At 45.6% G+C, this 12,574-nt stretch overlaps 1 protein-coding gene across 1 annotated transcript; it reads left to right on the top strand.

Annotated features, from left to right (window-relative positions):
• Window positions 1-8,573: 8,573 nt before the first annotated feature.
• LOC129355539 (interleukin-17A-like) lies at window positions 8,574-10,759 on the top strand. Its single transcript, XM_055025143.1, has 3 exons — window positions 8,574-8,622; window positions 10,303-10,436; window positions 10,504-10,759. Exons 1-3 carry the CDS (start codon window positions 8,587-8,589, stop codon window positions 10,736-10,738), a joined length of 405 nt encoding a protein of 134 aa, XP_054881118.1. The 5' UTR covers window positions 8,574-8,586; the 3' UTR covers window positions 10,739-10,759.
• Window positions 10,760-12,574: the final 1,815 nt, after the last annotated feature.

Genomic DNA, 12,574 nt, shown 5'->3' with positions numbered 1-12,574 from the left:
TGATCTGTTCTCAGCATCTGTTCAGGAATTGGATGGGGTCAAAGGTCACCTGGTGACATAACCAGGGGGACCAAAAATTGTAAAAGTAGCTCGACTTCAACATATTTTCACTCAAATGTAAAAAAAGTATTTAGTAAAAATTCAGAGTCATTAATCAAATGGACCAGAATAGAAAGTTAAATGGGAATTTTGGTGTTTAATGTTCAAAATTAAAACAGTTTGTATAAAAACCTACAAAACAAGCAAATCAGGCAACAAATAATTTTTCTACCTCCGTTTCTGAAGCAGAAGCTGCAGATTTGTTTCTGGGGAAGTTTGAGAAGAACTCACTGAATATTTACTATTGATATTCCATCATTAATTACTCAGCTGAAAGGTCAAAATACAGAATATTTAAAGCACATTTTTACCAAAAAGTGACTCCAGTATATAAAACTAACTGTCTACGACCAGAAACGTTGCAAGTTTTACATTTTAAAATAAAGTTGATCAGTTTTATTAACCTTTTCTTAATTTTGTGTCTTTGAATTAACACTTTAAAAAAACTGAAAAGGCAATTAGTTCCCAGAATGCCTTGCAGCAGATTGTTTTACTTTGATTCAAATAAATGTGAGCAGAATTCAGTTGATATTTAATAATGTTTGTTCATGGAAACTGAATCAATAAAGCTAATCCTACCTTAAAATAAGTTATTATCACAATCATGAAAATTATACAGGAATTTTTCTTGTTCAACTAGTCAAGGAAACTTGTTTGCATCAATTAACAGGATTATTTTACTTAAATTACAGAATTAAACTAGAACAATTCAGATTGAAGTTATCAGAATTTGATGTCTCTTGTTGTTAAACTTGAACTTTAATTTCTAAATTAAATCAAAACTCAGTGAAACTTTCTAACCGTCAAACTCAATAAGCGTTCCTGTAATAATTATTAATGTTTGTGTTCATTTACTGTCAGAACCTTGTCTTCCCCCAACAGAAACAGAACCTCTACTTTGGACCCGTCTGACTGAACTTCCAGCTGCAGTTCTGCTCTCTGCCTGTAGAGGTCAGTGTTCCTTCAGTTTGTGGTTCTGACCGCCTGGAACCGAAGCAGAACTCTCTGCTCTCTCAACCTTTATTCCAGTAATTATGGTGATTTTCTGCTTCGATGAAACGTCTCAGTGTTACATCATCGACTTACAGCTTGAACTGGTTTTCATATAAATAAGTAAAATAACTTTTTGACTCATTATGATCCAACAGAACCGTGTGGAAAACTTCGCTGTGTGGTTCTGGAAGCACCACGGAGGTTCTGACTCAGTGTTTTGTCATAATGAATGAACCTCAGATCTACTGCATGTTTCTGTCCAACAGAACCAAACGGTCCAGCAGAACCAAACGGTTCAACAGAACCAAACAGTCCAACAGAACCAAACGGTCCAACAGAACCAAACGGTCCAACAGAACCAAACGGCCCAGAAGGAGTGAGTGCTGGAGGTTAATGTCTCTTTATTCTTCCTCAAAATAAAAATTTTTTCAATCTTTTGATAATCAATTGAACTTAATTCTCTGATTGATCAGAATCAGTTTATGTGGTTGAACTGAAATCATATTTTTCTAAAATCTGGAGACATTTGTTGTGAATCGGCGCTTCAGAAGTAAAAAGTCCGGATCCGACTGGATTCATCATTGTGAATGTTTTGTCAATGTCAATGTCAAATTTATGTATATAGCACTTTAAAACAGGTATAAAGCTGCAGCAAAGTGCTGCACAGGAACAACAGTAACACAAATAGATAAAAACAGAATATCAAAAATTGCTTCAGTTAAAAGCCAACGAATAAAAATTAGTTTTGAGAAGCGATTTAAAATGATCCAGGCTGCTAGCAGATCTAATCTGAAAAGGCAAATTGTTCCATAAATTCGGAGCAACAACAGAAAAAGCCCGATCTCCTTTCCTTAGTCGGTCCGAGGGACTGTAAGTAAAAGCTGATTGTTTCATCTGAGGGTTCTGGACACAGACTGACATTTTAAAAGGTCCTGAAGATAAGGGGAGCTAACCCATTTAAAACTTTTTAAGTTAATAAAAGAATCTTAAAATCTATTCGATACATAACAGGCAGCCAGTGTAAATTGACCAGCTTAGGCCTTATATGGTCATGCTTCCTGGTTCCTGTAAGAAGCTGTGCCGCTGCATTCTGGATCATTTGAAGTCGATGAATCTGTGATTTAACCATGGCACTATATAAAGAATTACAATAATCCAGACGAGTGGTAATAAAGGCATGGATCAGTCCTTCAAAGTCCTTAAAACAAAAATAAGATTTGATTTTTGCTCAAATCCGTAGGTGATAAAAACTCGATTTAACGACAGAACTAACTTGTTTATCGAACTTTAAACAGCTGTCAAAAGTAAAGCCAAGATTCCTAACTGAGGTCTCACAAAATTGAGCCAAAGAACCCAGAATCTGATCTGGATTTGTAGTGTAAAGACTTTGGCCAAATAATATAACTTGAGTTTTTCTTTAATTTAGGTGAAGAAAGTTTTGTCCCATCCAAAATTTAACTTCAGCCAAACAATCTGTCAATAGCTGAAGAGATTCATTATTTCCATTTTTTAGTTTAAGGGGCATATAAATCTGGATGTCATCTGCAAAGCAATGAAAGGAAACGTTAAATTTATGAAAAATCTGACCTAGAGGTAATAAATATAAAATGAACAAAATGGGACCTAAAATTGAGCCTTGGGGGACGCCATACTTTAAAGGTTTGGCCCCAGAATAGCATTGGTCAAGATGAACTGTGAAAGTTCTGATTTCTAAATAATCTGAACCATTCAAATGCTGGGCCTCTCAGGCCAACACAATTTTTAATCTGTTTAAAAGAATCTGATGATCAACAGTGTCAAATGCAGCGCTCAGATCTAAAAGTAATAAAACCGCAACATTGCCTGAATCAACTGTTAAAAGAAGGTCATTATAAACTCGAAGCAAAGCTGTTCAGTGCTATGAGCAACTTTAAACCCAAACTGGAATTTCTCAGTTACATTATTGATTTTTAGATAGAATTCAAGCTGAATATAAACTACTTTTTCAAGGACCTTAGATAAAAAAGGGAGTTTAGAAATGGGCCTAAAATTTGCTAGCACACTTGAGTCCAGATTGGGTTTTTTAAGAAGGGTTTAACCACAGCATGTTTAAGTATTGATGGGACACAACCTGACTGCAATGAGGCATTTATCACCATTAGGATATAGGCTAGAAGTAAGAAAAACGTCTTTTATCAGACGAGTAGGAAGACAATCCAAAGGATAATTTGATGGCTGCAGATGTTTAATAACTGAAGTCAGTTTTTCTAAAGAAACTGGTTGAAAATGCTCCAGAATAGCTGTGCATTGCGGCATTTCATGGGAATCTAAAGCTACTCGGGTTTTTGAGCCTCTAGGAGCTACAATTTTTTTCAGTGAAGAACTTAGAGAAAGCCTCACAAAGTTCAACAGAGGCTAAAGGGCCAGAGGATTAACAATCCTATCCAGAACACTAAAAAGGACTTGAGGCCTATGCTTATTCAAAGCTACAAGATTTAATCGGTCAGAATCAGAGCAGGATACGGATCTTTTCTGGTTTTATGAAGCAGGTTCAATTCCTGATGACCTTGCAGGACGCTGGCGCCTCATGCAGCAGATTTCCAGGTTCTGCTGTGTCCTGATGCGTCGGCGGAGTTAGCGAGAAGGCGTTAGCGGAACGGTGATAGCGGGATGGCGTTACGGGAAGGCGTTAGCGGGACAGAGTTAGCCCCGGCGGGTCGATCTGGTGGTCATCAGCGACATAAGCAACAGATTCTGCTTGGTGCTGAAGCTGCATCTGCTCGGCTCTCCCGCAGGAAGTGGAGCTGACAAACCGCCGCTGCCGCTGGATGCCGTTTCCTAGGTGAAGGTGAAGTACGCTGACAGCAGTTCCTGTAAACCTGATGATTTATCAGATAATTCCTCCTCGTGCATTAAAGCAGGTCAGAGAAAAGATGCTGAGATCATCGATGCTCCGACCTCAGAGCGACCACAACCAAGCTGTGACATCACAGCAGGAGGCGGGGCCACACCAGTCACCTCAGTTCAGACTCCCACAGACAGATGGAGATAAGATCAGATGAACTTTCCTGATCTCAGTCAGTCTGACCAAAGCGCTGCAGCAGCAGAACAACCAGCAGATGTGTAGTACAGATAAGAAAGTCAGCATGAAGCAGAAACAAGCTGAGGGGCCGACAGGAAGCAGAGCAACCAAAGCAGCAACATGGCTGCTGAGAGCAACAAAATTACAGCAGCAACTCAGTCTGGACTGAAAAAGTTGCTTCACTTGTGAACAAAACGTTCAGCAGCTCCAGGCTCACAATAAACCATCCATGTAGATCTATCTGGATCCATGTAGATCTATCTGGATCCATGTAGATCTATCTGGATCCATGTAGATCTATCTGGATCCATGTAGATCTATCTGGATCCATGTAGATCTATCTGGATCCATGTAGATCTATCTAGATCCATGTAGATCTATCTGGATCCATGTAGATCTATCTAGATCCATGTAGATCTATCTAGATCCATGTAGATCTATCTGGATCCACGTAGATCTATCTGGATCCACGTAGATCTGTCTGGAACCATGTAGATCTATCTGGATCCATGTAGATCTATCTGGATCCATGTAGATCTATCTGGATCCATGTAGATCTATCTAGATCCATGTAGATCTATCTAGATCCATGTAGATCTATCTAGATCCATGTAGATCTATCTAGATCCATGTAGATCTATGTATATCTATCTAGATCCATGTAGATCTATCTGGATCCATGTAGATCCATGTAGATCTATCTAGATCCATGTAGATCTATGTAGATCTATCTAGATCCATGTAGATCTATCTAGATCCATGTAGATCTATCTAGATCCATGTAGATCCATGTAGATCTATCTAGATGACAGTAACTCCAGATAATGATGATGATCCAGCTGTAACTTCAATCACTGAAATCATTTTAAAATTCATTTTACTAATTAAACCAGACTGCAGCCACACGACCCAAAGGATGTGCAGAAGAACGCAGTCTCCGTCCTGCAGTCTCCGTCCTGCAGTCTCCGTCCTGCAGTCTCCGTCCTGCAGTCTCCGTCCTGCAGTCTCCGTCCTGCAGTCTTCGTCCTGCAGTCTCCGTCCTGCAGTCTCCGTCCTGCAGTCTCCGTCCTGCAGTCTTCGTCCTGCAGTCTTCGTCCTGCAGTCTCCGTCCTGCAGTCTTCGTCCTGCAGTCTTCGTCCTGCAGTCTCCGTCCTGCAGTCTTCGTCCTGCAGTCTCCGTCCTGCAGTCTTCGTCCTGCACTCTCCGTCCTGCACTCTTCGTCCTGCAGTCTTCGTCCTGCAGTCTTCGTCCTGCAGTCTCCGTCCTGCAGTCTTCGTCCTGCAGTCTCCGTCCTGCAGTCTTCGTCCTGCAGTCTCTGTCCTGCAGTCTTCGTTCTGCAGTCTCCGTCCTGCAGTCTTCGTCCTGCAGTCTCCGTCCTGCAGTCTTCGTCCTGCAGTCTCCGTCCTGCAGTCTCCGTCCTGCAGTCTCCGTCCTGCAGTCTCCGTCCTGCAGTCTTCGTCCTGCAGTCTTCGTCCTGCAGTCTTCGTCCTGCAGTCTTCGTCCTGCAGTCTCCGTCCTGCAGTCTTCGTCCTGCAGTCTCCGTCCTGCAGTCTTCGTCCTGCACTCTCCGTCCTGCACTCTTCGTCCTGCAGTCTTCGTCCTGCAGTCTTCGTCCTGCAGTCTCCGTCCTGCAGTCTTCGTCCTGCAGTCTCCGTCCTGCAGTCTTCGTCCTGCAGTCTCCGTCCTGCAGTCTTCGTCCTGCAGTCTCCGTCCTGCAGTCTTCGTCCTGCAGTCTCTGTCCTGCAGTCTTCGTTCTGCAGTCTCCGTCCTGCAGTCTTCGTCCTGCAGTCTCCGTCCTGCAGTCTTCGTCCTGCAGTCTCCGTCCTGCAGTCTTCGTCCTGCAGTCTTCGTCCTGCAGTCTTCGTCCTGCAGTCTCCGTCCTGCAGTCTCCGTCCTGCAGTCTCCGTCCTGCAGGTCCTGCAGCGCTCTGTTTGAGACTGTAAACATGTCGCTTTGAATCAGATTCATATCCACAGGTGGAACCGGTGGGTTTGGTTTTGGGATCCAGATCGGAGCGGATCCTCTACAGGAAAATCCGGATGTTGTTGGGCTGCTGCTGCATTCAACACTTTGACCTTTAGGAACGAAGCTGACTCATCTAAACTGGAACCCCAACTATCAGCGGTTGTCTGATCATTTCCTGCTCCTGGATGCTGACAACACAAATTTATCAGCTTCAGAAACTCACAACTTTTCTGAGGAGATTTTACTTTGAAAATTACAAACTTAAAAACCGGCAGGAGGTGAAGAGACGTTCCAAACATCTGTCCATGTTTTCTGTCTCCAGGACTCTCGGTCCAGTCGGGGGAAAAGTCCAGGTCCACGACCCGCCGGCCGCCTGCATCGGTCAGACCAGGAGGCGCCGACATTACCAGGTGATTTTATTTAACCAGCAGCACGAGGAAGATCATCACACACTTTATTAACAGCTGCATGACATGCTGACGCAACAGGGGTTAACTAGTCAGAAGGTCACCAAGCAGAGAGGTTAACTAGTCAGAAGGTCACCAAGCAGAGAGGTTAACTAGTCAGAGGGTCACCAAGCAGAGGGGTTAACTAGTCAGAAGGTCACCAAGCAGAGAGGTTAACTAGTCAGAGGGTCACCAAGCAGAGGGGTTAACTAGTCAGAAGGTCACCAAGCAGAGAGGTTAACTAGTCAGAGGGTCACCAAGCAGAGGGGTTAACTAGTCAGAAGGTCAGGTGCTGCAGCTGTGCATGTATTTCTATCCAGTTATCATTGAAACAGTTTATTGACTTTTTTTCGTCATAATTTGTGGCGCTTGCTGAACTGGCCGACGTTCTCACTGCCAGGTGATTTGACAGAACTCTGGTCCAGATCCAGAACCTTGTGGAACTCCCTACAGTACCTGTCCGACTTCCTGTCCAACTTCCTGTCTGACTTTCTGTCTGACTTCCTTTCCGACTTCCTGTCCGACTTCCTGTCTGACTTCCTGTCTGACTTCCTGTCCGACTTCCTGTCTGACTTCCTGTCTGACTTCCTGTCCGACTTCCTGTCTGACTTCCTGTCCGACTTCCTGTCTGACTTCCTGTCCGACTTCCTGTCCGACTTCCTGTCTGCGGTCCGATCCGGCGTTGGTTCGGATCCTCCTCACCTCTCTGAAGATCCCACCACAACTTGAGCCTGGACTTTGACTAGGCCTCTGTGCTTCTGCCCATGAGCGGCTGTGCCTCATCCTGGTCCAGTCAGGAACTGCAGGCCTGTGGGACTAAGTCAGGCCCACACCATCACTCTGCCACCACCGTGCCTGACAGCATTGGCTTCTCCTGATCTGCTGGTTTCCTCCATCTCGATCCAACCTCCGGCCGGCAGCCATCTTGTTTCTAGAGAGGAGAGGCTTTCTGTGTGATGACCTTTAACCTTTAACCTGATATCTTGAGTTTTGTGCTGAGCAGCAGGAGATCCTCAGATATTTAGAGCTTAATAATGTTTTCATCCCGTTTCTGCTGAGAGCCAGCGGTTCTGATCGGTTCTGATCGGTTCTGATCAGTTCAGATCGGTTCTGATCGGTTCTGATCAGATCGGTTGTGATCGGTTCTGATCAGTTCAGATCGGTTCTGATCGGTTCTGATCGGTGCTGATCGGTGCTGATCGGTTCTGATCGCTTCTGATCGGTTCTGATCGGTGCTAATAGGTTCTGATCGGTTCTAATCGGTGCTGATCAGTTCTGATCGGTGCTGATCAGTTCTGATCGGTTCTAATCGGTGCTGATCAGTTCTGATCGGTGCTGATCAGTTCTGATCGGTTCTAATCGGTGCTGATCAGTTCTGATCGGTTCTGATCGGTGCTGATCAGTTCTGATCGGTGCTGATCAGTTCTGATCGGTTCTGATTTGTTCTGATCGGTGCTGATCGGTTCTGATCGGTTCTGATCGGTGCTGATCAGTTCTGATCGGTTCTGATTTGTTCTGATCGGTGCTGATCGGTTCTGATCGGTTCTGATCGGTGCTGATCAGTTCTGATCGGTTCTGATTTGTTCTGATCGGTGCTGCTGGGGTGAAACCAGGACAAATGAGCAAAGCCATCCTCGGCTGAGTTTCACAGAGATCAGAGGTTTCAGGATCTGGGTCGTCGATCCAGAGGATCAGAACCGGCAGAGATCCAAGCCTCCGTCCGGACCCGGCCAGCAGGTTCTGATGGATGCTGGATGACAGTTGGATGATGTGCTCTGCAGTGACTCAGCCTCAGTCTGTAGGAGTTTCTCTGTTTTTGGGTTTTTCTCACAGATAGATGCTAATCAGCAGGCAGGAAGTTGATCAGCATTAATCACCTGAGCGCGCTCAGAGCTGATGGACGCTCTGATAGGAGGAATCTCCCCGATCGGTTATCTGAGCCCACATCAGATCTGATGGTCATAAATAAGCTGATCTGACAGCAGATGAATCAGAACCGGACCAGAACACAGAGGAGCCGACATGCCGCCGCTCTGCCGCGCCGCCGACACGCTGCTGGTGAGAATCACGGCTGCTGAACTCTGACTGCTCTCTGGCTGACACTGCGCTGCTGGGTTCTGTCAGGGAGGGAGCCCAAACCCGGTTCTGGTTCTGAAAGGAACCGATAACTGGAAAATGGCTGCTGTGTTTAGAGCTCAGGATGACGCTAAGATTAAGATTCATAAGAACCAGAACCAGGTCAGGAACCAGCCGGGTGTTAGGAAGGGCAGTAGCCCAGGGCAGCCACGCTTTGGGCGGCGCAAACGTCCCACTTTATATAAAGCTAGCAGGCCGACAGCAGGTGAGTCAAATTTATAGTTTGGGATTATAGTTTGAACATAAAAAATCCTAAAGTTTTTGAAAATGACCTGGTGATATTATCAACAGGTCATTTTATCAACTTCATGTTAAAACTAAATATAAAAGCCACTTTTTAAAGCCCGGGCCCCGGGAGGCCCCGGGGGGCTAAGGGGGCCCCGGGAGGCCCCAGGAGGCCCCAGGAGGCCCCAGGAGGCCCCAGGAGGCACCGGGAGGCCCCAGGAGGCACCGGGAGGCCCCAGGAGGCACCGGGAGGCCCCAGGAGGCCTCTGGAGGCCCCAGGAGGCCCCAGGAGGCACCGGGAGGCCCCAGGAGGCCTCTGGAGGCCCCAGGAGGCCCCAGGAGGCCCCAGGAGGCCCCAGGAGGCCCCAGGAGGCCCCAGGAGGCCCCTGGAGGCCCCAGGAGGCCCCAGGAGGCCCCAGGAGGCCCCTGGAGGCCCCAGGAGGCCCCAGGAGGCCCCTGGAGGCCCCAGGAGGCCTCTGGAGGCCCCAGGAGGCCCCAGGAGGCCTCTGGAGGCCCCAGGAGGCCCCAGGAGGCCCCGGGAGGCCCCAGGAGGCACCGGGAGGCCCCGGGAGGCCCCGGGAGGCCCCGGGAGGCCCCGGGAGGCCTCTGGGACCCGGGCCCCGTCCTTCTGGGTCCGGCTCGTGTCGGGAACGTTGGGAAAACCAAACAAACTCCGACTGAACAGCAACCGATCATAAATATAAACATATGAAGCATAAACGAATAAATCTGAGTTTAAATTATTCATGCTGAATTTATAGATTAAGTTTTGGGATTAATTGTCATGAAGAGATCAGATTAAATGGCTTTTACTGAATTTGAGAGCAACGATTTTTTTAGTAAGTAAATCATTGGTTTATTATCATTATTGTCTTATTTCAATCAGAACTCAGTAGATCAATCAATAGATTTATGGATTTGACTGAATCTCTGGGTTTTTGTTCTCAGGATCTGAAACCGATTTAATTTTTTCTGAAATTATTGTCCCAGTTGAACCTGGAGGGAACCAGGCAGCAGGACGCAGCGGTAGCCATGCAGACGAGCAGCCAGAGAGCGTCAGGTTATGGGTTTGGACCCGTTTGGACCTGGACCGGGTCCAAACCTGGACCAGCCCGGTCCGGGTCCAAACGGGTCGGACTGCTGATATTTGTGTTTTTATTTGGAAACAGTAAAAATAATCTAAGTTTGGAGATGAAAACCATTAATACCATCCAGGTTCTGGTTCTGGTCCAGGTCCTGGTTCTGGTCCAGGTTCTGGTTCTGGTCCAGGTTCTGGTTCTGGTCCAGGTCCAGGTCCAGGTCCAGGTTCTGGTTCTGGTCCAGGTCCAGGTCCAGGTCCTGGTTCTGGTCCAGCTCACCCTGCTGTGTGCTCCTCAGGTCCTGTGCAGTGCATTGTGGGTAATCTCCGGCCAGCCGGTCTGTGACTCCACGCTGGTTTTCTCCGCTGACGTTTCTCCGTCTGAAGGAAACGGGAACGTCCATCAGCGCTCGCTGTCGCCGTGGAGCTGGAGGTGGGTCCGGCAGAACCGCTGGTTCTGGTCCTGGTTCCGGTGCTGACTCTGCCATATGCCCCTGCAGGTCCAGCACGGTGAAGAACCGGATCCCGTCCACCATCTGGGAGGCCAGCTGCAGCACCAAGTTCTGCTCCGGACCCAAACCGGGTCAGGAGGGAGAACACGACTGGAACTCCGTCCCGATCCACCAGAACATTCTGGTTCTGACCCGGATGGAGCACAGCAGCTGCTACAATGCCTCCTACCTCTCAGTGGCAGTGGGCTGCACCTGCGTTCGGGCCAGCACCGAGCAGAACTAGAGACCAGAACCACAACTGGACCCGGAACCAGCATCAGAGCCGAGCAAAAAGACCAGAACCAGAAATCCTTTGGTTGAATAGTTTGATGGAACATCAAACGGTTCTGGATCCAGTTTGATATTCTGTTTCGACCCGGTTCTGGTCCATGTCCTGCTGGTTCTGATCCGTTCTGTTCAGAACTCTGTTGGCTCTGCGTTTCCAAAGAAACAGATATTTTCTGGTTCTGAACAAGTTTATGAACACGGACTCGGACAGAACCGCTGTCTTCCGGCCCGGTTCTGAACCTGAAATGTTTTGGGTTCAAAGACGGGTTCTGTTTGTGATTCTGATTCCAAAATGTTCTGTTTATTTACATATTCACATTTATTCACATCACAATTCGATTAAACTTTCAGTACATAAATGCTGGAAAACACAAAGACTTTGAATCTTTGTTTGGGTTCTAACCAGGTCCTGGTCCTGGTTCTGGTCCAGGTCCTGGTTCTGGTCCAGCTGAAGTTCTGTTCGAATGTGGACAGTTTTTTAATTCTTTAATTTCATACAAATAAAATGGCCAGAAGAAATGTGAATAAAATCCATCCAGTTCTGTTTATTATCTGGTTCTGAACCGGTTCTGGTTCTGGACCGGTTCTGGTTCTGAACCAGATGCTGCATCAATCTAACTGAAGTGGCTTGTTTTTTTCAAAGTATGGCCGCTAGGGGGCGGAAAAGTTGGCAGGAAATGAGAAATAAATAAAAGCCAATGAATTTTAAATCTTAAACATTTTATGATTACTTTTTTCTGTTTTTCAATCACTTGAAAAAAATAAAATCTAATTTAAAATAACCAATTTAGATTTTTATGGATCAACTGGTGGATAAATTAACTGGGTGAAATCTTCGCGCACCGCAGATGCTTCTGAATTGTAGGCGGCTGTGTTGATGCCTGTTGAAAAATGCTAAATATGTGACGAAAACGTTGGCAAAACTTTACTTTAAATCCTATTTGATGCATATACATTTAATGTTGTATGTGAAAGTTATGTTTCAAAAGAAGTTTCTACAGAGCAGCGATCAGTTCGCTTCATTGGATTAGAACCAATGAGGAACAGGACCATCCCATCCAGGTTCACCAGAATAAATTCATTTCCTGTCATGAACAGCAGAATGTGAACCTGAGTGGAAGCTTTTCTAACCAGCACTGATCGATTATCGATCAGCTTCCTGAAATGGGAGCTATTAACATTTCCAGCCTGCTGAGAGTTTCTGGCTCTGCAACCAAAATGTTTTTTTTTTTTTGAATAGATCTTTATTGAGAAACAGAAGACATAACAATACAAATACAGTAATGACTTCCAGGGGTCACATACATAGACAGTACATCCCCGTGATATTACATGAACATTTTTTTTATTTTTAAACAAGGTAATCACAAACAAATAAGGCAATTACATTAGTGCAATTCTGTATAAGGCATATCTAGTAGAGGCATATTTAAAGTGGAAATATAATATATATCCTGTAGCGACTCGACCCACAGGAAGTGACGCTGAACTATGAGGTCATCACATTTAATAAACTTTAAATCACTGATGTGCTGCTGTGATTTAAAGCAACATATCAAGTAACGTCCATCAGTTATCCTGCAATAACATCTCATCTAAATGACAAAGTTAACAGCCAATGTTATAGTTGGTGGCGAAACAAGATAAAGTTATAATAATAAACGTTCCTGCATTAAACTGTCAGATTATGATCCATATCTACAGCCTCCACTGGGAACCAACTCAAACGATTGGCATTAAGATGAACCTGTGAGCCCAACGGGTCCTCAGCGCTGCTGTTTGGAAACATTAG

Source organism: Poeciliopsis prolifica, unplaced genomic scaffold (assembly GCF_027474105.1).
Source record: "Poeciliopsis prolifica strain line A6 unplaced genomic scaffold, Auburn_PproV2 SCAFFOLD137, whole genome shotgun sequence".
In the NCBI taxonomy this organism is placed as follows: domain Eukaryota; kingdom Metazoa; phylum Chordata; class Actinopteri; order Cyprinodontiformes; family Poeciliidae; genus Poeciliopsis; species Poeciliopsis prolifica.
The sequence above is the reverse complement of the archived record's forward strand: the minus strand, read 5'-3'. Positions and strand labels throughout refer to the sequence as shown.

Coding starts and splice junctions, on each gene's coding strand:
- LOC129355539 (XM_055025143.1), top strand. CDS start 8,587: ATGCCGCCGCTCTGCCGCGCCGCCGACACGCTGCTG. Junction 8,623..10,302: donor GCGCCGCCGACACGCTGCTG/GTGAGAATCACG, acceptor TGTGCTCCTCAG/GTCCTGTGCAGTGCATTGTG. Junction 10,437..10,503: donor CTGTCGCCGTGGAGCTGGAG/GTGGGTCCGGCA, acceptor ATGCCCCTGCAG/GTCCAGCACGGTGAAGAACC.